This window comes from Haliotis asinina, chromosome 10 (assembly GCF_037392515.1).
Source record: "Haliotis asinina isolate JCU_RB_2024 chromosome 10, JCU_Hal_asi_v2, whole genome shotgun sequence".
Lineage (NCBI taxonomy): Eukaryota > Metazoa > Mollusca > Gastropoda > Lepetellida > Haliotidae > Haliotis > Haliotis asinina.
The window spans coordinates 58,175,909-58,202,526 of record NC_090289.1 but is presented as its reverse complement, the minus strand read 5'-3'; the positions used below and the strand labels follow the sequence as shown (position 1 = coordinate 58,202,526).

General features: G+C 40.2%; 2 protein-coding genes across 3 annotated transcripts; one reads left to right on the top strand and one right to left on the bottom strand.

Moving 5' to 3' along the window:
* Window positions 1–1,511: 1,511 nt before the first annotated feature.
* Window positions 1,512–9,956, bottom strand: LOC137298258 (C-type lectin domain family 4 member E-like). 2 transcript variants are annotated; one of them, XM_067830435.1, is made up of 6 exons: window positions 9,839–9,956; window positions 5,977–6,137; window positions 4,942–5,081; window positions 3,904–4,079; window positions 3,073–3,166; window positions 1,512–2,374 (listed from the first exon to the last, which is right to left on the bottom strand). In XM_067830435.1, exons 1-6 carry the CDS (start codon window positions 9,876–9,878, stop codon window positions 2,122–2,124), a joined length of 864 nt encoding a protein of 287 aa, XP_067686536.1. In that variant the 5' UTR covers window positions 9,879–9,956; the 3' UTR covers window positions 1,512–2,121. The 2 variants fall into 2 exon arrangements, with proteins under 2 accessions (XP_067686536.1, XP_067686537.1); XM_067830436.1 differs by having other exon boundaries at window positions 2,077–2,374; window positions 3,073–3,163.
* Window positions 9,957–12,236: 2,280 nt separating this feature from the next.
* On the top strand, window positions 12,237–26,340 carry LOC137298107 (uncharacterized). Its single transcript, XM_067830186.1, has 10 exons — window positions 12,237–12,621; window positions 15,406–15,515; window positions 20,654–20,798; window positions 21,196–21,267; window positions 21,438–21,581; window positions 21,673–21,839; window positions 22,147–22,261; window positions 22,654–22,751; window positions 23,371–23,474; window positions 25,215–26,340. The coding sequence occupies exons 1-10, from the start codon at window positions 12,453–12,455 to the stop codon at window positions 25,384–25,386; spliced, it is 1,296 nt and encodes a 431-aa protein (XP_067686287.1). The 5' UTR covers window positions 12,237–12,452; the 3' UTR covers window positions 25,387–26,340.
* Window positions 26,341–26,618: the final 278 nt, after the last annotated feature.

Genomic DNA, 26,618 nt, shown 5'->3' with positions numbered 1-26,618 from the left:
GTTATGTTTACCTGTAAAGTGGTATATTTTGATGAAGATTAGTGGACCAAAGCAACAGGCCTAGTTGAGAAAAACATAGTTATGTTAATATTTCTTAAAAGTGCCTATTTTAATGAAGTATTAAGCAATTAAACGCCCAAAACCATTTAAGTTCTATTTCCGTGCGTACCTTTCGGACCTCTACATCGCACCTTTTGGACCATGCTTTGCTTGATAAGTTTCAGTCAGCTTAAAGAACAGGATAGCGCTGAGACGCCCCTGTTTTATGTTTTAAATGACACGGCTTTATCATGTGACAACGGGCAAGTAGGGTTAATTGTGTTGTTAGATCTGTCCGCAGCCTTTGATACGATAGATCATGACAAGCTGATTGATACTCTGAAGCTGGTAACTGGTATTGATGGAGTAGACCTGCAATGGTTTTCATCATACCTGTCCAACTGATACCAAGTGGTTGTTGTCCAGAATGCCAGCTCAAGCAACACACTTTTCAAGTTTAGAGTGCCGCAAAGATCTGTCCTCGGTCCTATTTTATTCACCTTATGAACACCTGTCCTCGGAATTCTAATCTCTGTCATGAATGTGGGTCATCAAGTTATGCTGAAGATATTCAGTTGATGAAATCATTCTTTCCACAGGATTCTCATTCTGCAGTTGATCAGATGGAGACTTGCACAAACAAGATTCACTGTTAACATGGTTAACCTCAATACTAATAAAGCACAAGCCATGTTAGTCGGGACTCTCAAGAACAGAAAGTTGTCAACAATATATGTTGGAGAGTCTCATGTCCAAGTGTCAGACTGTCTTAGGAACCTGGGAGTCCTTTTTGACAGTGATCTCGCAATGGAGCAACATGTTAGTATGATCTACAAAGCACGCCATTTACATCTGAGAAATATTGACAGTATCAGACACCTCCTGACCGCGTGCTGGTGAGAATCCTAGTCCAGTCGACTGGACTACTGTAATAGGCTACTGGTTAACATCTCACAGGAACTGTTCTACAAACTACAGAAGCGGAAACATGGCGGAAGGGATTGTGTCCAGGATAAAGAAATCCGCGCACATAACACCTGTGCTTATCAATTCACATTGTACATTTCACGTGTGCAGTTCAAGCTATTGTACTGGCATACCAGTGCTGCCATGGATGGGTCCTTTCATATCATGTCGAACCCACAGAAGTATATAAACCGTCCAAAGTCCGTTGTTCTGCAGACAAGTATCCCTTTCACATGAAACGATTTGGCCAAAGATCTTTCAGTTATAATGCGGCAGTTCTGTGGAACAAACTCCCAACTAATTGAACTAAAAAAACTCGAAACACTCAAATTTTTCAAGTCTCAGCTAAAAACATATCTCTACTGACAGTTCTACTTGGACTAAAATCTACTGCCTTGTGCTTTGTGTCCCATTGACACAGTTAATATTGTAATAGATTTGTAGTGCCATGAGCATACACTTGCTATTGAGTAAACCTCGGACTTTAGAATAATAACCCGTATATATCCTCTTCAGTTCATTTTACTATTAGTTTATTGCCACTTCCAAATGCTGCTTTAGGTCAACAATGTTATGTGCCCCAAACAAGGCACACAATATACGAAACAGGACATAAATATATTTAATATCCTATGTACAACGAATATTTTCAGACATTATATTTAGTGCTGTAGCTATGCAACCCTGTACACGTGACGCAAGGTATGTCAGGATGTGTCTAGGCGTGGCAAGATTAAGCAAGGCCAAGCAAGTTCTGGCAACACGTGTCAAGACGTAGTAATGTAACAAAGTGTAGCTAGATCTAACAGTATGTACAAAGGTGTTGCAACGTGCAGCAACGTGTGGCAATGTATGACAAAGTGTACAACTTGTTGCAGCGAGCGGCAAGGTGTGGCAATATGTACAACGCTGCAGCAAGATGGAGCAGGACGTAACAAGGTCAGCAAGGTTTGGATGTGTTACAAAGTGTAAGCAGCTGTACTTATATGTAGCACGGAGAAGTAACCTGTAGCAGTACAGGAAACATGGAAACGTACAGGCGTTATTCACAAAGTAAGACAGAGTATCGAATGAGATTTCACGGATCTGTCTGTATTCTATATTTGAAACTGTTGGTTATTTGGTCAGTTCGAGGTATCGTGGCGTGAACTTGTTCAGCTTCTCGTAGCCCGGATGAGATTCGGCTTCCGGCTCTGCATAGGAATGATGTGTAGTGAGTTGGAACCGGAGGGTCGGTTTGGCAGCAGCTTCCGACCTGGGTAGTGTTTGGGGTGCCCGCTGGGACACCCCGTCCGTGTGGGTTGAAGACTGAGATGTTAGGTCCGGGTGATGTTGGCCCTTCTGATAAGTCCGTCGTAGATGCCGTACCCTGATACAAGAGACGGTAACACAGTGTTGATTTCAGGCCGGACATGGATGACAATTGCCCCATTATGTATAACAGACACAGAGAGGATCAAATCCATCATTGAAATATATACCATTACTGTGCGGAGCTACGACGAACTGCCATCACCACTCACGCGAGATGTCATATGCCGCCACTGGTCAATGTTCAAGGCCACGTGCCATGGCCATGTGTGAAGGTAAAGATGGCTGCGCGAAAATGCCACGTAGGCCTTGAGGAAAACGGGATTAACATGGACACGATTGAATTGGGGCACATCTAAGTTTAGTTTTGATATGACAAAAATACTGATAGCTTCTCTTCACTGTGTCCCGTTCGTCTCTACAGTAATATATTTACCCATGTCGTACGTGAAGCCTTCACCCCCCATGTCAGATACCGTACGGATTGCAGTTCAAATATTTCACAAGAAAAGTCCTTATCTCTCAAAGACACACTGAACCATTGCATGCTAAAACCTTAGTCATTGACTATGATGCACTAGATAATAGGCCATTTTCCTGTTTTTCCATATGAAGTGGTGGCTGAAATTACCTGAACTATTAGAGTAATTTTCGTAAGTCTGAACAGTTATATAGAGTAATATATTTCTTAGAATCTACATGGAAAAGTCTTCCACGGTTTAAACTCCACTGCCCCGCTATGGTCTGTATACGTACCTGGCAGCCAGACACATCACGGCTATAATAGCGATGACAGCCAGGAGTGCCACTCCACCGATAATGCCGCAGAACAGTAACCGCTTCGTCGCTGCTGAGGAGACAACAAAATATAGAGTGGAAGAGTCGGGCATCCTTTCAGCAAAATATAGAGTGGAAGAGTCGGGCATCCTTTCAGCAAAATACAGATTGGAAGAGTCGGGCATCCTTTCAGGAAAATACAGATTGGAAGAGTCGGGCATCCTTTCAGCAAAATATAGAGTGGAAGAGTCGGGCATCCTTTCAGCAAAATACAGATTGGAAGAGTCGGGCATCCTTTCAGGAAAATACAGATTGGAAGAGTCGGGCATCCTTTCAGCAAAATGACGTTAGTCGGCGCTTGTATCGATTAGGTTACATGTGTCCTGTGTCGGTTGCATATTTACATTCTTACAATACAACCATTTGCTAACTGAATAGGTCAGCAGTTGAGAACAGCAGTTAAGAACAGCGTGGTTGGTGAATGTCATTATAACCTGTATCGCGACAGACTTCATTTAACTCGTGGTCCCGGCGAACTCCTGGATACAGTTGCACCGATATAACGTAAGCCCTACGTAGTGCACGTGTATAACATGGTCCAGATTGTGTCACTGCGTACCCTGGTATTGTGAACGCCGCTTTCAATTACAATGCGCATGCGTGCTGACAAGCCTGGAAATATTCTTGGAGCGGACCGGCATTTGAACCACAAAATATGTTTTGGTCTGTTGAAGACGAGTCTTCGGTGGAAACAATAACACAAACACATTTTAGCGGACTACAAAAGTACCCCTGTTAGCAGAAACTTACCAGACAAAGTGTCAGACGTCGGCGTCGACACTGATGGCTCTGGGCGAGGTGACAAGGGTGGCAGTTCACAGATGAAGTGTTTCTTGAACTGACAGTCCACGTCGCTGAGTAGTGTTTGCCGAAACACGACACACGCCTTTCGGTCCTGGATGTTGGGCTCGGACGCATGCCACAGTCTGGTGAAAACAGCATTGGTCTTTATTACAATCGTACACAGAACATTGTTGAGTAAAATTTGAAACAGAACATTGGCAGGGATAACACTGGAAACAGAACGTTTGCATGAGTGATCATTTTAGACTCAAAGAAAGAACTGTCGTGCATGCATTATGTGAATGTTTGAGGGGGTATTTTGAATGACAATTATTAACCTGATCAAAGTCATGATTACACAATGCCATTTAGAAAGTGGTCAGATGCAACATATATCATACCTGGAATTTCACTTTCTTAGTAAAGTACAAGTTCTATTACTTTTTTGGTCGAGTTCCTTCCGGGATCCGAACCCGCACCCTCAGAGTCAGGGACCTAATCGCCAGCACACAAAGTCAGCCGCCTAGTCCGCTCAGCCACCACGACTTCCACAAAAATGAAAGTCGGACAACTGGTAGTCTAGACTGTGTACTTTGTGTACCCCTGATAGGTGTAAATTGGCACAGTTCCCACGGCCGAAAGCTATGATTACACAATGACATTTAGAAAGTGGTAAAATGCAACACATGTCATATTTGGGGTTTCACTTTCTTAGTAAAGTGCAAATTCTAGTACTTTTTTGGTTGAGTCCCACCCATTTTTGTGGAAGTTGTGGTGGCTGAGCGGGCTGAGCGGGCTGGGCGGCTGACTTTGTGTGCTGGCGATTAGGTCCCTGACTCTGAGGGTGCGGGTTCGTATCCCGGAAGGAACTCGACCAAAAATGTAATAGAACTTGTACTTCGAATCGCACATGGGACTCAACCATAAACGTACTAGAATTTGTACTTTACTAAGAAAGTGAAATTGAAAAATTCACATATTTTGCTATTCATATACGGTACGTACAAAGTGTCTGTATCAGCAGGTGTATTATCTACCCATGTCCACCGATCATTGACCCCACTCAGGCCGATCCACCATTGTAGCTGGGAGTCCGCGCTGGCGTTCCTGGACAGTCGAGTCCGCAGGGAGTCGGAGATCAGATCCTGTCCACAAAATACTGAGTATATTACATGTATTACATACAATTCCGGAGTAATATTTCATTTCGAGCAAACACATTTTTAGACATCCCACAATAATAGACTGGAGATCAACTGGAAACAAGTGGAACACCATTGTCATTGATGTCATATAAAGCTCTACGAAAAAGAAAGGGGACACGTAGGTCTGGCGTTAACGTTCCCCATCTGTAAGAGTTTCTAGAAATAATTGTATGATGCAAATGAACGCATTTTGAACTCATTAATCTCTACTTTAAGTATGACAAAAGACATATGGACGTCAACGATGCGGATGGAAGACGCATTTCATTGTTGACATTTGGATCAGTGATACGCAGTACCAAATCACCACTTGTCAAATCACAAACTACAAACTGTGCAACATTTTTAAAACAGCAACTGTCAGTTGACAAGCTAAGACCGTATTAGCTAATTCCTGCACTAAGATACTGGTGACAAGAAACCATACACTTTCTTAGGAGTCGATTATCGAAACTGAATTAGCCAACATGTTTGACTGTCCTGATAACAAGCCTTCACAACCTCGGATACAATACCAGACTGTGGGAATGTGACGTGAATATAGGCGTCCAACCCTTTTGTGTAACCTACAAGCATGGGCGCGTGTCAGACCAGCTATCATGAAGGAAGCCAATCTGGGATTCGAATACCGGCCAGGTGTTATACTGTGAGGAGTCGCGGAACCCCACTGAACCACCCGTTTGTATGTCACTCTAATACCTACTTCCTCTGTGTGATATACAGACTAGATGACACTCTAAAACCTGCTTCCTCTGTGTGATATACAGACTATATGACATTCTGATATCTACTTCCTCTGTTTGATGTCCAGGATACATGACATTCTAATACCTACTTCCTCTGTGTGCGAGTTGATGACCAGCAGACTTCCGCCCATGTCCTCGCACGCTTGACGGGCATCTCCCCACGTGACCTTGGCGCTGTTGCTTATGGAGTAACAAGATACTTCTTCTTCGAACCATACTGCGTTGCTAGGGCAACTGCATACGGCGCCACCTAGAGAATAAAAGTCGGTTGCATAATGTATATGTTATATCATTAAACAGAATATTAGTCGTGACGTATGTTATATTTGGGATTACACCTTCTAAGTAAAGTACAAATTCCAGTAATGGAATGATGATGATTGCTAAGAAAGTGTAATCCCAAATATAACATATGCTACGTTTGACCACTTTCTAAATGGCATTGTGTAATCATAGAATATTACTTCCTTTAATGGGTATGTTAATGATTATATCATAGACATCACAGAGTAACTGATGATTGTGTCATGTGTCTTATTCACCCAAACAGGACATTACGTATTAAAAACATTCCAGCATCTGGCATGTCGGCGACGTCGTTTTCATAATCTTCATTCTGGTGGTGAGTTAAGCTAGTGCTGGAAGCATCCGAAGCCCTGTGTTAGATTTCCTCATGTGCAGTGTGTGAAGCCATGGAGTTACTTGCCGTGGAATACTGACTGCTAGAAGCTGCGTTAAGCCCAACACGCTCATTCACTCACTCACTCCCCATGTTCATGTTCATTTTTCGTTCGTTCACAGATCCATATCAAGTATCACGTCACAAAGTGCTGATATATCTCAATCTGGAGATGGCGGGTCACACATGTATGTGACGCCACAAACTGCATAAAGACTTTCCATCCTCAAAACATCTTTATAATGTCCATGAAGATACAAATGAACATCATTTTTTGGCATCATTATTTACAAAGTGTTTGTAGCTGTTTGCTGTTTACTATAACATGACTGGTCACAATCAATGTGAGTTCATTGAAATGTATAATGTGTGTTTCGTTAAAGTATATAATATGTGTTCATTGAAGGATATAACGTGTGTTTGTTAAAGTGTATAATGTGTGTCCGTTGATGTATATAATGTGTGTTCGTTGAAGTATATAATGTGTGTTCGTTGAAGTATATAATGTGTGTTCGTTGAAGTTTATCATTATAGCGTATACTTATATAACATTCAATCTAATGTATAAAGTGTGTTCCTCATGGCGTACAACGTATGTTCATAACAGTGTATAAAGTGTGTTCACTATTGTATATATCGTGGAATACATTTCGGTAGGTGTGTTTATTATAGTGCATAAAGTGTGTTCATTATAGAACATATCGTACGTCCCTTTTACGATGTAACGTGAGTTTATATCAGCATGTAATGTGTGTTCAGTATCGTGTATAAAGTGAGTTCATTATAGAATATATCGTACGTCCATTTTACCACGTAATGGGAATTTATTTCAGCATGTAATGTGTGTTCATTATCGTGTATAACGTGTGTTCATTATAGAATATATCGTACGTCCATTTTACCACGTAACGTGAATTTATATCAGTATGAAATGTGTGTTCATTATAGAATATATCGCACGTCCATTTTACCACGTAACGTGAATTTATATCAGTATGAAATGTGTGTTCATTATAGAATATATCGTACGTCCATTTTACCACGTAACGTGAATTTATATCAGTATGAAATGTGTGTTCAGTATCGTGTATAAAGTGTGTTTATCATAGAATATATAGCAAGTCCATTTTACCACATAACGTGAGCTGATTTCAGCATGTAATGTATGTTCACTATTGTGTATAACGTGCCTTTACGATAGTTTATAACGTCTATTATGCATAAGTATGTGTTCATTATAGTGTACAATGTGTCCATTATAGTGTATAATGTGTATTCATTACAGTATATGAATGTGTTCACTATTGTGTATAACGTGCCTTTACGATAGTTTATAACGTCTATTATGCATAAGTATGTGTTCATTATAGTGTACAATGTGTCCATTGTAGTGTATTATGTGCATTCATTACAGTATATGAATGTGTTCACTATTGTGTATAACGTGCCTTTACGATAGTTTATAACGTCTATTATGCATAAGTATGTGTTCATTATAGTGTACAATGTGTCCATTATAGTGTATAATGTGTATTCATTACAGTATATGAATATGTTCACTATTGTGTATAACGTGCCTTTACGATAGTTTATAACGTCTATTATGCATAAGTATGTGTTCATTATAGTGTACAATGTGTCCATTATAGTGTATAATGTGTATTCATTACAGTATATGAATGTGTTCACTATTGTGTATAACGTGCCTTTACGATAGTTTATAACGTCTATTATGCATAAGTATGTGTTCATTATAGTGTACAATGTGTCCATTATAGTGTATAATGTGTATTCATTACAGTATATGAATATGTTCACTATTGTGTATAACGTGCCTTTACGATAGTTTATAACGTCTATTATGCATAAGTATGTGTTCATTATAGTGTACAATGTGTCCATTATAGTGTATAATGTGTATTCATTACAGTATATGAATGTGTTCACTATTGTGTATAACGTGCCTTTACGATAGTTTATAACGTCTATTATGCATAAGTATGTGTTCATTATAGTGTACAATGTGTCCATTATAGTGTATTATGTGTATTCATTACAGTATATGAATGTGTTCACTATTGTGTATAACGTGCCTTTACGATAGTTTATAACGTCTATTATGCATAAGTATGTGTTCATTATAGTGTACAATGTGTCCATTATAGTGTATTATGTGTATTCATTACAGTATATGAATATGTTCACTATTGTGTATAACGTGCCTTTACGATAGTTTATAACGTCTATTATGCATAAGTATGTGTTCATTATAGTGTACAATGTGTCCATTATAGTGTATAATGTGTATTCATTACAGTATATGAATGTGTTCACTATTGTGTATAACGTGCCTTTACGATAGTTTATAACGTCTATTATGCATAAGTATGTGTTCATTATAGTGTACAATGTGTCCATTATAGTGTATAATGTGTATTCATTACAGTATATGAATGTGTTCACTATTGTGTATAACGTGCCTTTACGATAGTTTATAACGTCTATTATGCATAAGTATGTGTTCATTATAGTGTACAATGTGTCCATTATAGTGTATAATGTGTATTCATTACAGTATATGAATATGTTCACTATTGTGTATAACGTGCCTTTACGATAGTTTATAACGTCTATTATGCATAAGTATGTGTTCATTATAGTGTACAATGTATCCATTATAGTGTACAATGTATCCATTATAGTGTATAATGTGTATTCATTACAGTATATGAATGTGTTCACTATAGTGTATACATTGCGTTCAATGTAACGTATAAAGTGTGTTCATTATCATGTATAAAGTGTGCTCGGTTTAGTGTATAAAGTGTGCTCGTTATCGTGTATTACGTCTGTTCATTATAGTGTAATTATAGTGTGTTTATTATAATATAAAACATGTATTAGTGGATGCACAATTGATGCTAACAATAGTTCAATACTCTTGGAATAACATTTATGAAACAGATTACACATAAGTCAAGATACAGTTTGTCTACCACCAGAATTAATGCCTTTTTATCAATTGGTTTATGTCTTTTATCAACAGGTTTACAATCTGATCCAGGGGTTTGCATTGAAGGAAGTCGTAAGCCACTCTAATTAATCACATGGAGAAAGCATTCCAGATTTAGAAGTATTCCTCCATGAGGCATACAACTAAATACGACGTAAATACAACGGGCAATGGTCATCTAAGGCTTCAGGAGCACATATGGACACTGCATTTAATCTCTCATATGTGTCCACACGGTGATAATATCGAAGCAACTCACCTATTAAACAGAAGAAAATTAACCCAGTGATGCTCTCCATAGCTCCTTTACTCCACACAAGGTGTGATGGTCCCTGTACTCTCCATGGGTCGTGTCAGAGTTCTTCCTGACCGGAAGTGACCTCGACTGATTTCAAGTGACTGACGCATTTGACCTACTTGAAATACTAACAGTGTCTCAGATTGTTTTGTCTTACATCATGGAACATATTCTGATTCAGAGTCCATCGGCTATACGTGTTGATGTACTGAACACATTGGGAAAAAGTATGTATACGTCATTAAACCAGAGACTAACGCCAGGAAATAGCGTAGCCTATGTATCGAGACCAACGTGTCCCTGGTAGACATGGTGCGCAATGAACCTAACGATAGTTAATGTTGTTGGTTGTCATAACCGAGTGTTACTAATAAGGTGAAGATACTCGTACCAAGTTGGGCTAAAAGCCGCAATTACACCCGACGTGAAGATTCAAGAATGAGGTGCAAATCATGGGGGTAGAGTTAACACCCACGGACATGGTGTTACTGAGAAAAATGAACAGGGCTAACCGGGATTCGAACCCCAATTACGGGTTTCTTGCACGTCTTAGTGAACTGAAAGAACCCCAACAAGGCGTCAGTAACGAGGTATATCTGCAGGGGGAGAGGGGGAGCAAGTCACATCCAGTGTTGTGCGTAGAGGACGGGTCTGAAAGTGACTGGCAATAATTTCATTTCCACCGGCTTCCTATGAGCGACATTGTACGTGACATCAATGATCTGACACAAACGAATCAGAGACCCGGTAGTCAAGCAGAACAGGAACCACCAGCAGTTATTGTAAAGTACAACACTTCCCCATCTCCGAGTCATACATGATCATGTTCACAGACGCACAGCTACAAGACAATGTTCGCAGGTGGACAGCTGTATGACTATGTTCTTTAAATCCATAAACGTAAAAATACACTGATACACTGAATGCGTCAACAATAATCACCTCATATACTGCCTACGGACTGACTAATGGGTAGGAAAGAGGTTGGGGGTGGAGTGGGGGTAGGGGTGATGATGTTAGGCGTGCAAACCCCCACATCACCCCACACCCCTACATTGTGTATTCCTGTCATGTCAAACTTGCTACGTTTCTGTGATCAATACACTTCTGAAGCAAACATGACTTTGAATACCTCATTCAGTTGTATTCGCAGCAAATGTAACAATTACGTTTAGTTCAAAGTGTCAGAATGAGGATTTTACTGTATATCGTTGATAGTCACATTGTTGTCCCATGAAGAGGTTTCACTGGACTAAATTCATCCCCATTCTCTGGTCCCGGCAAAGATACTATCGCTTATCAGCAACATCCAAAGTTTCGCCATCCTCTCTCTCTCTCTCTCTCTCATAATGTACCCGTTGTTTTCAGTGCAACTGATGAAGCATATCCCATTTTGGTCGTCATGGAAATAGTGGCCCAACCTTTCTCTGCTAATTAAGAATGACGTTTCCTTTACCACGACGCCGTCATCCTCCATCCATTCCCCTCAGCTACGGGTACAACGCGCCAGGGCTGAGAGTGTTTCACATCCATAACACTAACCTTAGTCTGTCTCACAGACCCTCAGCCTTATTATTTCCCTACAGCCTGTCCCTTCGTGCTGTTCTAAAGCTCTAAAAAAAGCAAGTCTAGATTTCCCCAGGTTCAGGATCTGGTCTGCCTTGGGCTCCTTTTCAATACTTGAATAGGTTTATTTGTTACTGTCAAAATTATACACTAGTATTCAGAGACTCGGCATTAGTCTACACTGACCTATGCTGTTTCGGTCGCCATGCATAAGTAGACATATCTACAGAGAGGGCGTGCTGGTTGGGATTCCCTTACCGTACACTTCCTAATGTGACTGGCACCTTGTATTGTACTCCCAGCTGTGTGACTCATAATTTGTCGATTAGGTTTCAACAGTCGGAAGTAAGCTATGTGAGAAACAAGAAGGTTAATAGTGTGACTGTGTGACTTATCCCACCCGTTGCCCACTTTCTCTTGGCGATCAGCGGTAATTTTGAACAAACTCACTTGCCTAAGTTGGGACCATTTGTGTCACATGTGCGTCGTTCTGGAGCAGACCTGAAGTCAAAGAAAGGAGTCAAAGCAGATGGTCACCTATTCAAGGAGTCTTTGCGCCCCACGTTGTCTGACTTCAACAGCAGCACACACCAGCATGTTTCGATATGTTGTCGGCACGAGTGAGGCAGAGTGGTCTTTTGCCGCAGGACACTGTCTACTCGGGTTCGAATCCCATCACGGCGTTTTTCCATTTCACTGGCAGGCGATGATGTAATAAAACAGCTGTTCAAGGCAGCATTAACCAAAGCTCACTGACTTTCTACAATCACGCTGTGGTCATGCGCAGTGGTTCACAGACCAGGTTGCCAGATATGTGATATCGTGACATGACATCTCTATCTAACCTGACAGTTATCAGTGCTGACACACAGTGCAAGGTGTTTAGCGAGCAATATGGAATACTATCGATAATCCATTTTCCTAACATTCCGCAAAGCCAGACTGCCTCTTGGAGACACAGTTATCTCGGAAGTATCAATCACCCATCGACCCAAAGAGGCCTTCGCGCATGATCACTGCGACAGTCTCAAACAACATGGCGGCGGTGGCGATGACGCTTGCTGTGCTCTCTCTCTGTGCTATCGTAGGTGGATTGAAGTTCGGTCGGCAAAACAGATTTGACGACAAAATCGACGAGAATGTCAATTTACATGACATTAACAAACGTTCAGAGAAAGGTAAAACTTTCACAGATGAGGTTTGGTAAATCTGTATTACAAGGTATTATAACACTGGCTGCTGTTGGTTTCGAGTTTGAACACACTTAAGCATTGCGAGATAACCTGTTGTGTGTATCTGATTGTGTGATCAGTGTATTGTGTGTAGCGGATCTCTGTTCATATCACCTGTTTGCCTTCACTGATGGAATGATCTATGTAAAGCGCAACAAAGTCTTTGTTTTACCTCTTAAGTTTCCAGGAATTGTGTTTGGACAATGTATGTAAAGAACAAGTGTAACTACTTCCAGCTATTACTCCTCGTACCATTGGACCACCCAGGTATAACCGCGTCCAATGTTAATTCATTCATTCATTCTTTCATTCATTCAGTCTTGAGTGAGTGAGTGAGGTTTTACGATTATTAAGCTGGACATCATTCCGTTAATCTTCCCGAAGTATTCAGATTCAACATTTGTTCAAGATCGGCCTGATTAGCTCATGTTCCAACCTTAACTAAACTGAACATTTAAACAACCTTTGGATTTGACCACCATAAGCTCATTGTAACAATGTGCAAATCACGAGTAGAAAAGTAAGTGTCGGTGAACTTGTAATGGATGTCAGTGTCTGGAGGTTGCGGAGTGAATTCTTACTCCTCCAACGGGTGAATGAACGCTGGGAAGTGCAAGTTATCTCTAGTTACCATATCAACAAGAGTGATACGATAACACTGATGGACATTTAACAGGGGAAACCAGTAGTTTAGTGATGCTGATTGATAATGGCAAGGGACTAATACAAGCCAGGAGAAACTCCAGGAGTAAGAAGCACTGATTGGTGAACGACTCACCACCAACAGGTATATAGTATTCCCAGAAATTATTGAAAATCATGTTGCGTCATGTAACTCATTACGTTTATTAACTTCTGGCGTTTTACTTACATAAACATGTTAAAACATCATCCTTTTACAGTCTCAGTCTTGTTTTAGTACTTTGTTAGACCTCCTCGCTCAGCAATGCATGCCTGAATACGCCTAGGCACACCACCCATCAAAGTTTGTAGGTAATCGTGTGACAGGGTATCCCAATATTGGACCACCTCGGCCTTCATATCTTCAATATTTCTCAGTCCCTTTTGGTTTATTCTGTCCTTCATGACTCCCCACACATTCTCAATTGGGTTTAGGTCTGGGCTGTAACTGGGCCAGTCTAAAACTTGAACATTTTCGCCCGACAACCACTGTTTTGTGTAGCGCGCAGTGTGTTTTGGGTCATTATCATGCTGGAAAATCCAATCATCTTCATACAATGTTTGTGCTGTCGGAAGAAGGTGACCATTTAGAATGTCAACGTATCTTTCTTTTGTCAAGTTTCCCGTGAAAACACACATTGGCGTCACTCCGCGAGTCGATATGCCACCCCACATGTGAAACTTCGGGCTATGTTTTGGTCGCTGGTAGATAGGTTTGACAGTATCTTTGGTCCAAATTTTCACACAATTAGGGAAAAGCCAAACAGAACTTTCATCCGATAAGAAAACATTATCCCAATCTTGATTTTCATGAGCCCGACACCAGTTTAAACGTTTTTCCTTCTGTGCATCTTTCATCAACGGCGAGGGAATCCCACGTTTTTTCACCCAATTAAGTCTCTGTAATTCCTGCCTAACTGTTTCATTGCATACCCGAGGACTTCCTCTGCTAATCATTTCATTTCCGATGTTCTCAACACTTTTCAATTTACCCCTACTCACAATCTGCCCAAGTCTTCGGCGATCCACAACACTGAATTTCCTAGGCCGACCTGCCCCTGCTTTGTGCTCTATCCCGGTTCCTGTTTGAATATTCTTCAATGTTCTGTATACTGTAGACAGAGGAATACCATGTCTACAAGAACACTTTAGAATCAGCCTCACCCCTTTCAAAATCATCTAGAATGAGCTTTCTTTTCTCCCTTGCCGTAAATTCTGCCATATCAACACAGGAAGCCGCCTGCTCAGACAAGGGAGATAACTCTTGACGTAATGAGCTGCCTTCTAAGCCTTCAAGAGTTGTCTCCCTTATTTAGTATGCTTAGTGCATAGTGAAAGCCCTTTTTCCAATCTTAGCATCATTAGAAAAAAACAAAGATTTTCTCAATAATTTCTGGGAACACTGTACTTGGTCACGGTTGTGGACTAATTGGAATCTCCAGATGTCTGTGGCTTCTAGTAGCTTCTTCATGTACACCTTTGCTTGGTGATGGATTATAGTAGTAGGACTATAGCAGATTCCCAGTAGATGGGTTCTGGCTGATGTGTTCGGACATGTGTTTGTTGGCAGACGACGGGTGTTTCACCAACGCATTGGTTATTAGCGCTGCAGGGTGTGGTATGTGCATCCTCTTGGGTTGGGGCGTGATATATAGGCTCTGTTGGCGCTGTTCTTCCTGAGGCGGATATCTGATGGCTGATCACACCGGTCATCCCAATACTTGACTGGACTGGGCTGGACATTGACTGATGGTTTTAGAGACCAGATGGTTGGCGCAATATCAGGGGAACACATTGTTAACCGAAGTCATTCGTCCTTGTTTACCCAAACAAAACATGTTTGTGAACACTGAAACCCACTCTTGCTATCTAATGAATTTAGCCCTTGGCGCTTTCTGCTGATCTTTGTCGATGTGTGAAATTTCATCAACATTAGTTCCACACGTACGGTCCGCTGCTGCAGTGTGAGCAAGTCCGTATATTGAATGTAGTCACATTAACCGTAGCATACCTACCATTCGACCTCATGACATGGCTTTCTTCGTTTAGGCTCTGATGTATACTCTCACCTAGCAGCTCTGAGTGGTGGATCTGTGATTGGCAGCAACAAGACAGATGTAGACCACGCCTCCAGTATTACAGTGGCTGAAGCAGCTCTGGTGGGTGTGTTGATTGGAATGGGAGGAGGAGAGAGTTTTAAAGTTGACGGTAACTCAATGCATGTAGACCAAGCCAACAGTACTACAGTAGCTAAATTAGCTCTGGTGGATGTGTTGATGGGAATAGAATGTTTTTGAGAGAGATTTAATACATGTAGACCAAGCCAACAGTACTACAGTAGCTAAACTAGCTCTGGTGTGTGTGTTGATGGGAATAGAATGTTTTTGAGAGAGATTTAATACATGTAGACCAAGCCAACAGTACTACAGTAGCTAAATTAGCTCTGGTGTGTGTGTTGATGGGAATAGAATGTTTTTGAGAGAGATTTAATTCATGTAGACCAAGCCAACAGTACTACAGTAGCTAAACTAGCTCTGGTGTGTGTGTTGATGGGAATAGAATGTTTTTGAGAGAGATTTAATACATGTAGACCAAGCCAACAGTACTACAGTAGCTAAATTAGCTCTGGTGTGTGTGTTGATGGGAATAGAATGTTTTTGAGAGAGATTTAATACATGTAGACCAAGCCAACAGTACTACAGTAGCTAAACTAGCTCTGGTGGGTGTGTTGATGGGAATAGAATGTTTTTGAGAGAGATTTAATACATGTAGACCAAGCCAACAGTACTACAGTAGCTAAACTAGCTCTGGTGGGTGTGTTGATGGGAATAGAATGTTTTTGAGAGAGATTTAATACATGTAGACCAAGCCAACAGTACTACAGTAGCTAAACTAGCTCTGGTGTGTGTGTTGATGGGAATAGAATGTTTTTGAGAGAGATTTAATACATGTAGACCAAGCCAACAGTACTACAGTAGCTAAACTAGCTCTGGTGGGTGTATTGATGGGAATAGAATGTTTTTGAGAGAGATTTAATACATGTAGACCAAGCCAACAGTACTACAGTAGCTAAACTAGCTCTGGTGTGTGTGTTGATGGGAATAGAATGTTTTTGAGAGAGATTTAATACATGTAGACCAAGCCAACAGTACTACAGTAGCTAAACTAGCTCTGGTGTGTGTGTTGATGGGAATAGAATGTTTTTGAGAGAGATTTAAAGTTTGTAGTTTTCTTTTCTGTTTGTTCTACAATGCATCACAGCCAGCATATCTTGCAAACTCTTCCTATACAGTATGTTGGTAGTAATAGCCTATAACATCTGATATATCGCTTCGTATACAGTATGTTGGTAGTAATAGCCTATAACATCTGATGTATCGCTTCGTATACAGTATGTTGGTAGTAATAGCCTATAACATCTGATATATCGCTTCCTATACAGTATGTTGGTAGTAATAGCCTATAACATCTGATATATCGCTTCCTATACAGTATGTTGGTAGTAATAGCCTATAACATCTGATATATCGCTTCGTATACAGTATGTTGGTAGTAATAGCCTATAACATCTGATATATCGCTTCGTATACAGTATGTTGGTAGTAATAGCCTATAACATCTGATATATCGCTTCGTATACAGTATGTTGGTAGTAATAGCCTATAACATCTGATATATCGCTTCGTATACAGTATGTTGGTAGTAATAGCCTATAACATCTGATATATCGCTTCCTATACAGTATGTTGGTAGTAATAGCCTATAACATCTGATATATCGCTTCGTATACAGTATGTTGGTAGTAATAGCCTATAACATCTGATATATCGCTTCGTATACAGCAGCACATCTGACGTATCATGTTGTATGCATCACAGCACCCGACATATCACGTATTATATACTGTCACGTCCAACCAACCGTGTTATAAATAGTGTGTTATCTAACAGATTCTGTATTTAGGTCTTATCAACATATGTTATATGTAGTGCCACATCTGATGTATCATGCAGAGCCTGGTGTCACATTGAATGTGAATTGTATATTGTGTCACATCAGACTTATTGTGCTGTATAGTGCATCATATAGCTCCTCTATAATATATGTTCCCAGTGTTACTTCAGTACACTTATAAATATGATAATTAATTAATCAACATATTACTGAAACAAAGATGTTTATTTTTCAAAAGAGGAAACAGATCAAGACTTTACAAAAACAGTTGGTGCATACACGGGTCAGATTTGAATACTGGACTATTCAAATATGCTTTTTTGCTGAAATGATTATATGATTAAGTAATAGGTTTTTACTTAAGGCACCTAAACACACCAATTATTTTGTAAGATTTACTTTTTATATCAAACAAATTTGAAGATCATTCAAAACTTCTTTCTTTCACAGCATTTCGAATAAACGTGACACAAGTTTATGTGCTCATCTTTACAAAAGTTGCATGAGACACTTCGAATAAGGTTACTTTTTGGTATAGAAAATATCATGTAAAAATTTAAATTGGAAATTTAAGAGTTTTATATCATTAATGTCTTGTCTGTAAGACGTAAAAGTCATTGGCCAATCAAAATCTGTATCATCAAACATATTCTCCCATGTATGGCACATGTGAGCATTATTATTGTTAAACAACAATATATCATGAACTAATCTTGATCCACGTATTAATTTCATAACATCCTTTTGATGAGAATTTAGATTCATGTCATAGATATGCATATACCTGTGATTTGTTATTGTATTTTTCCATGCTTCAGGTAAAATATTTAGAACATATCTATGATCTAATTCTGTCCCTTTTATTGAATATTTACTTTTCAGACATTCAAAAGACATCCAACCTTGTTCATCACACAAGTATCCCAGTGCCTGATATAATGATTCTTTTTTTCAAATTTATGGTTAAATCATAATGGTTGTGCTGAAATTTCATCAAGGCTGCTTTCCTTTATAGTAATGTTTGTACAAATATATTTTCTTACTTTTAAAACATCTTCCCAATATGGATTATGAATATCAACAATATTACAACATTTGGCACCACATTTCATGATATCATTATGATGAAAATTACATGGATTACATATTGATGATTTTCTAAAATAAAGTCTCAAAATAGGTAGTTTCAGGGCACTGATGAAGGTTTTTATGTCAACCATTCTTAAACCCCCATGCTAAGTACTTCTCTTAATTTGTCATTTTGGTCATTCCAAATGAAGTTGAAAAATATTCTCTCAAGGGAGGTAACAAAATCTTGCAGTGGATTTGGTAAAGTATTGAAAATATGAACTAATGTTGAAATAGCTAGTATCTTGACAACAGTGATTTTGCCAGTAAATGTTGGATGTCTTTTTCTCCACACTGCCAATAATCTTATAAAAAGTCCTCTAGTTTTGCCTTTGTATTGATGATCCATAGATCCTTCAGTTCGGCATTAAATATAATTCCCAGGACCTTAAATTCATTTTCTCGCCATTCAATATTCAAATCTTGCCATAGTTTATCCCCAGAACCTGCTATTGATCCAATCTAGATTGCCTTAGTCTCACCAATATTTGTTTTTAAGTCCTGAGATCTTATATAAGGTATTAATTGAATGAACAGCAGACTAAATGTCCTTCAAAGACTTGATATTTCTGTACCGTCTAACCGTCTAACTCTGTATCATCTGTATATTGTCCTAATTTTTATTGTCCTTATCATCAATTACAATACCTTTGATTTTTTTCATTTTGCCTTATCATGCATCCAAGGAGTTCAGCTACAAAAAGAAAAAAAAAGATATGGTAATAGCGGCTGCCCTTGTCTACAGCCACATCCATTTGAAAACAATTCTGAGAGATGTCCATTTTGAAAAACCCAAGAAGTTGTTTCATAGGTTAGGATATTTATCCATATAATAATCTGGGGACCAAAACCAAACATTTCTAATACCAAATTGATAAAATCATAAGAGACAGTATCAAATGCCTTTTCAAATTCGATCAAAATCAATAAACCTGGGATGTCTCTTCCTTTTTGTCTCAAACATAATGTCATACAGTAGTCTTGTGTTTTCATTTATATTTCTGCCAGGTATAAATCTAATTTTCATGTATAAGCGAATACAACGTTGTTCTTAAACAATTAGAAATGCAACTGCTCACTGTTATACAGGGAATTCAATAATGTTATTGGTCTACAGTTTTTAAAGAGAATTCTGTTTTTAGAAATTTATTGGAAATGCATGTATTCCAGGACTTTTGTTATTTTTCATATTTTTAACCGCCAGTGTTACATTTCCCATGTCAATGTCTTCTTCTAATTTGTTTCTAAGATGGTTGCTTAAAGTTAGAGTAACTACATCTTGTAGACAAGTATCATCCTCATATTTCCTGCCATAAAAGTAAAGCTTTTTTTGTAAAATGTTCTGACTTTATTTAAGATAGAATAGTAGTCAGTAATTCCATCAATGTCATCCGTGGCAATCTTATTCAATCATTTGCTGACATAATTTCTATTTTCTAGGTTGCAAAAATATTTGGTTGGCTTTTCCACGTCTTCATACCATAGAATTCTGTTTCTGAGCTGTATAACCTTATTTAATCGTTTTTAATTTGTTTTAGTTCAAGTTTATGTTTTTCATCTTTAGTTTGAAAGTCCTGTATTATTGTTTCCTCATAGTCTTTAGTTTTAGTTTCTGAGGTTTTATCAGTGGTTTTCGTTTTCAGAAAGGCTGAAAACGAAATTGATTTTCCCCTAACTTTCATGAGGAAGGATTCTAAAATAGCCATCGTCAATATCAAGTTTTATATTAAGGTCATTTGTATTTTCATCATATACATGAACATCTGATCATTCTTCAACTGTGTACATGTGCTTTAATATGGATCTAAAACGTTTACTATATTCAGGTTGTAACAATAAAGAAGTTTTAAATTTCCAATATCCACGCCCTCTTTCTTGGTTAATAGTATTTGAAACAGAGTAAGCATTAGCTCAGTGTTCTGTTCTGTAGCCAGGTGGAATATCGGAATCAAGGTTCAGCATAAGATCATAGGCTGCAATTGCGTCTAAAAACTACTTTTCTGGCCTTGGGATTGTAAAGATTGTTGTAATTTTCTGAGCCAATGGAAGGATCAAGAACCAGATTCCATTCTCCGACCATGTATGGACAAGTATACCTATCTGTTCTGACGTTGCACGACAACGATGTTAAATCAGTACAAGTTTTCACTGTGCTCTGGAATGTTCTGCATAAAGCTATACATCAGCAAATACTCAGTATTATTTTCCTGTCCAGACAGCTCCTGTGGTAGTCATGGTGACCCATGTAAACGCAACATCACGTGAAGTGACCTTTACCGTGGACTCTGCTCTTACATTGATTCTTGTGGAGGTCACGGGTCACGTAAGCAAGTCAGCCATCCAGCTCTATGATTCTACAGGTGAATGGTTTGACTACATCAAAATGACTCAAATATCTTGATTCTGTATAACCATCTGTACGTCGAATTAATGACATACTCTGGCTTAAGAGGGCAAAATATGGAATCTCACACCATGACGTTAACTGTATGATATGTATTCAGTAGCACATGGCATAAGGAACCTGTATTTGTAAATAATGTGCAAATTTACAAGTGCTGAGCAATCAGAGGACTTTCTTCTACCACAATCTCGCTTTGTGAGGGTATAGCGTCATCTATTTGTGTAAAGATCGTTAACTTGAAACTCAAAATCAGTTTCAACCGACCTGCATGAATAACAATAAAGAATTGGTAGGTTTCATGATTTGTGCTGGAAGAGCGCCTACATATGACTGGCGCTATTTCCTTCTTTCAGGGATGTCTGTAGACACATTGGCTGTGGACAGTGCTGGGGCTCTGGTGTACAAGATAGTCAAGCCCACCCCAGGTAGGTCAGTGATATATCTTCACTGGTTTTAAGCCATTCTAAATCAGAATTTCAGTAACGTGAAGTATCCTAAATGTCCCCATTCAGGGAGGGACGATTACAGCTTTTGAAAGATCTTCCTGGATTCCCCTGCGCCATTTACCCATCTAATCCAACTCACTTTCACTAAGGTATATGGAAACTTCACTTCAGCGACAAACTGCAATGTGACGTCATCGTCAAAGGGAACAGTGACGTCAGTTTTCAGTCCCAGTTCATGAAGGTGAATCCAGTCACAGGTTACGACATCTCAGTGCCAGGAAATCCCCCTGCAGGTGCGTTATCATCACAGTTTGGTATCGTGTTCAACCTGTCCAGGTATATGTCCCTCATGACTAGATGGTCTTCAAATTTCTCTGCCCTCAGGATCAAATCTAACTGTGGCAATACAAGTTAATGGTGCGGACAAAACAAGGAATATAACTCGTGTGACTTTGTATACACTGAATGGTGACGTCATCAAATCTGTAGTACTGACACACGTTGGACGAAGGGGCGCCCTTTATATGGCAGCAATTACCCTACCAGCACAGGTACGTGTTCTCATCTCCTGTGATGTGTATTTTGAATCTTGTTTCTCATTCCCAGAAGAAGGTTAATATAAGTGTAAACGTGTCCAATGTGAGAAATTGTCTAGTAATTCCTTCAGTACCGTCATCTCACCATGTTCCATTCTGTTACATTAACAGTAATACCTGTCTCCCATACTGTGTAACAGTAGTAGCAACACCTGTCTCTCACACTCTGTAACACCTGTCTATCACATCCACTGTAACACCTGACTGTGACCCGCCCCCTTCCCCGTGACAGCTGACACCACCTCTCTAACTGGTTCCACAGGCTATCCGCATTGGTATAACCGGAATAGACATCCACGGGTCTCCCTTGACACGCGTGTCCGGCACTGCTGTCAGTCCACAGACGGAGATCTCCCTCACCTTCCACGACACAGAAGGTAGGACTGAAGGGTACTCATATATAATAGATGTTTGTTTCTCTCCTGTCCTTCACTATCCGCTTGTTAAGTAGTGTGTGTAGTTCCTACACATACCGAGTATAACTAACTACCCACCGTGTATATTCCATACCATCAACACCACTATTGATTTAGTTCAACATAGGACATATATCATTATGTTAAAATATACAATTTGTTTCATCTTTTCGTGCAGGAACTGGACGTCGGGGACGTGTTTTGCTTTAGAAATTGGTTTTATCAGCACAAGTGATCAATTACACTGGTATAATGTAATGTTACAATGATCTTACACTATATATTGTTGTCATGCTAATCTTGGTTATTTACAGACTGATGAGCCAGACCCATGTACTTTGTTGTGTATATAGGTATCATTCACCCTGGCCAGGCGTTGATCCTACCCTACACTGTCGTCAACCACGGCGTGTCTGGCAACTTCACCATCACGGTGACGTCAGAAAACACGGTGAGACTCGTCGTCAAGAACATCGGTCATGCTTTTATTTGAGACATAATATTTGCATGTGTTGTTGAGGAGCAACGATCGTAAAAATATTCAGCCTGTATCCTTTGGTGACTCTACCTTATTACCTGACCCAACCTGGTACCTTATTTACCCTAGTACCCGACTCAGTTAACTGGGGTATTGACTTACCCTAGTATCCAATCCATCTTGCTGCCTTATTTCTCTGGTACCCTTATTTCTCTGGTCCCTTTAGTACTTGACTCACCTTGCTGCCATACTCACCCTGCCACCCGATCCGACCCCTACCTTACTTTTCCTTTAGTACTCGACCCACCTTGCTACCATACCTACCCTGTCACCCGATCCAACCTCTACTTTTCCTATAGTACTCGACCAACCTTGCTACCATACCCATCCTGTCACCCTAACCATCGCCCTACCTTACTTCTGCTTTAGTACTCGACTCACCTTGCTCTCATACCTACCCTGTCACGCGACCCATCGCCCTACCTTACTTTTCATTTAGTACTCGACCCACCCTTACAACTGAGATACTTGGGTTCCTCCCTTGCGACAGCAAGACTTCAGGCAGGACGGTTGACAAAACATTTCTTTTCAGGCTTTGCATGTCAGTACCTCCCCCGTTGTCTTCGGCATCAACAGAAACGAGTCCTACACCAGCAACGTCACTGTGACCACCACTACATCTACAGAGACAGCAGGGTCGGTAATTCTGCACCACAACCAACCGTCTCTCCTCTCGTACTAGAACTACCTCCTCAAATCAACACGTTGTCACTTCTTGTGTCGCCACTCTGTCAAATCACCTAGGAATATGTGATAACCGCCTTTGGGTTTTGTGACTGTGGAGGTATGAAACTTCCACTCGTTCTGCTTCCGTCAATCGTCCACTGACGAACACATGTAGCTGTGTAAGTGCATGTAGCTGTGTAAGTGCAAGTAGCTGTGTAAGTGCATACACAGCATGCAGCTGTGTAAGTGCATGTAGCTGTGTAAGTGCATGTAGCTGTGTAAGTGCATGTACCTGTGTAAGTGCATATAGCTGTGTAAGTGCATGTACCTGTGTAAGTGCAAGTAGCTGTGTAAGTGCATGTAGCTGTGTAAGTGCATGTAGCTGTGTAAGTGCATGTACCTGTGTAAGTGCATGTACCTGTGTAAGTGCATGTACCTGTGTAAGTGCATGTACCTGTGTAAGTGCATGTACCTGTGTAAGTGCATGTACCTGTGTAAGTGCATGTAGCTGTGTAAGTGCATGTAGCTGTGTAAGTGCATGTAGCTGTGTAAGTGCAAGTAGCTGTGTAAGTGCATGTAGCTGTGTAAGTGCATGTAGCTGTGAGGCGTGATGGCTAATGAAATAGCCCTGTGTTTAAACACATGAAATGTACAACCCTGCCGTGATCTGACACTGAATAGATCGCAAAGCCCCTGTCCACGTCAGTAGATTATACAATCGTCGCTATACCATCAGTATATGTATGGTTTGACGCCGCGTTCACAAGTAACAGCTGAAAACGCGGTCTGTAACCAATCGAGTACTGACCAGACAGTCCAGTGACAATCTGAAACACTACCTCAGAGCATGTGTTTGTGACTCAGTACAAAAATAATAATGACATGTAGGGGTAATGTTCGAATAAATCTTCATTTCTTAAAGATAATTCAATGTATTGGTAATTATAAATGCCAAATGAAATGCAAAGAGCACGAACTGTCAAGGTCCTACGACTGAAACATGAACACATCGCTCCATTCCTGAAAAATAGTGGAGAGAGCAGACAATGGAATGACGTCACAAATGTAATTTAACAGGCGTTCTCGCAATGGTGAGCTTATATTGTCTGACAGGTAGCACTCTTCATAAATATGTCAACTGTTCACCTGACCATATCGGGGAAGTGTGGTACAAATCAAAATAGGGAGTTGCATCGGACATCTTTTTCCACACTGATGCTGCCGTGAAGCAATGTGACTGAAGGTCCACGACGCTACTGCACATGCGCGTGGCATGTTGGTACTTTCAGTGGTTTGAGCACAGGATGGCTTCCATTTTACTCCAAGGCCGTGGACTGATGCGTAGGTTATTAAAAGTGACCAGACTGACAAGATGCAAATACATTGTCGGGAAAGAAGCTAGTATATAAAAAACATTTGAAATACTCACAGTAGCTCATGATACACACGTTCACACCTGAAGGAATACACTGACACACACAGGTGTGACAGGTAATGCGTCTGATGAGACCACGATAACAACAGCCGTCACTACTACTGCATCCAGTGACCGTCTTTTATGAGCACAACATCGAATTACTTTCTAACAATTTTTGTGTGGACCTCTCTTTCCTTGCTGGGAATATGTCATGTATTTGACACGCGGTCAAATATAAGACATGACTCGACTTGTTTTCGGTCGCCGGTTGAGTTATCTCCCCTTTGTTTCAGGAATATCCGGGTGACTGTGACAGGTCCGTTAGGCTTCGTTCAGTTTGACACAGTGCTTGTCACCACCGCACCAGTCACCAGACCCGACCCAGGGAACGGGGGCACCGTATGTGCTCCTGCTGTGTTTGTTACCATGATGACAGCCGGGTGGGCCATCATATCGAAAGTCTGACCCAGTGTCCGACCCTCCTGTGAAGGAGACTTGGATAATGAGTCACGTAATTTCCAAGGGAGATAGCTGCGACACTGAAGAAACCAGCATTGCCTCAGTTATCGTATTATCTTTATTGATATATTCCATTGCGGTTGTACGTGAATCTACGTGAACCCAATCTGACATTAGAGTTACGTACGCTCAGGGTAATGTAAATAACTGGTGTGAAACATACTTTATGTTTATTTAGAAAACTACACAACATGGAAAATGTCCGCGACACAGTCTCTCATGAAAAGACGATAGTAGCGCTGTCTCCTCTACGAATAACGGGACAACTGTGAGACATGATATTGTTTAATTACTTCAGTACTACAGCAGCCCACAGTGTGCGATTACCCAAGGGTTAAGCTCCTCGACGTTTCCATCGCCTGTGTCGGCAAGACTGGCGCAGTGTACTTTGGCTAAAAAAGAAAAGCGAAATGTTTCTAGGGCATTTGTACGCGCAACATTTTTCTATTGCCATTTAAAAAAATAATTTTGTCTTGGCAGCGTCCCGATCATCCATTTGTCCACTATAAGAATGAGCGTCTGGAGGAACGAGTGTGACAACTGATTAACAACTGCTGAACTTCCCAAGCCGTATTTCTGAGAGGGAAAAATGTTTTCCTCCCGCGCACTTTTCTTCTATCAAAATTTTTTTAAAAAGTCCTACCGCCCTCGTCACTTTTGAAAAGAATGTGCCCGAGAAATTTTTATTTTTGTATGCAGCCTTATGTGACTGTATCTTCTGTTACTATGTAAATAAATCAGCGGATGTATCTCGTTCTGTTACTGTGTGAATAAATCAGCGGATGTATCTCGTTCTGTTACTGTGTGAATAAATCAGCGGATGTATCTCGTTCTGTTACTGTGTGAATAAATCAGCGGATGTATCTCGTTCTGTTACTGTGTGAATAAATCAGCGGGTGTGTGTCCTTTAGCTAACTAGGGACCTTCTCAGAACATCTGTACTTCCTTGACTGGACTCGGTCCTGGTTACAACATGAACTGACTGACATGTCACCAGTACGTGCATGGACAGACAAGGTGGTCATAGTGTTTGCCTTTTACCCTGAACAGCTGCAGGCCCTAAGGAACCAGAACCATGAAGTAATTGTGGGTCCTCATCAGAATGTGCAGGCCCTATAGTTTTGCTACAGAAGTAATTACCAACAATGAGGTTTTTAAGGACATGCAGAAAACAGAAG

Excerpts from the sequence above, each read along its gene's own strand:
- LOC137298258 (XM_067830435.1), bottom strand. The coding sequence starts at position 9,878 with ATGGAGAGCATCACTGGGTTAATTTTCTTCTGTTTAATAG. Across the intron at positions 6,138-9,838 it reads AATTTTCTTCTGTTTAATAG|GTGGCGCCGTATGCAGTTGC; the intron begins GTGAGTTGCTTC and ends TTTATTCTCTAG. Across the intron at positions 3,167-3,903 it reads GACGTCTGACACTTTGTCTG|CAGCGACGAAGCGGTTACTG; the intron begins GTAAGTTTCTGC and ends TTGTCTCCTCAG.
- LOC137298107 (XM_067830186.1), top strand. The coding sequence starts at position 12,453 with ATGATCACTGCGACAGTCTCAAACAACATGGCGGCGGTGGCGATGACG. Across the intron at positions 21,268-21,437 it reads GATAGTCAAGCCCACCCCAG|GTATATGGAAACTTCACTTC; the intron begins GTAGGTCAGTGA and ends ACTTTCACTAAG. Across the intron at positions 21,840-22,146 it reads CAATTACCCTACCAGCACAG|GCTATCCGCATTGGTATAAC; the intron begins GTACGTGTTCTC and ends CTGGTTCCACAG.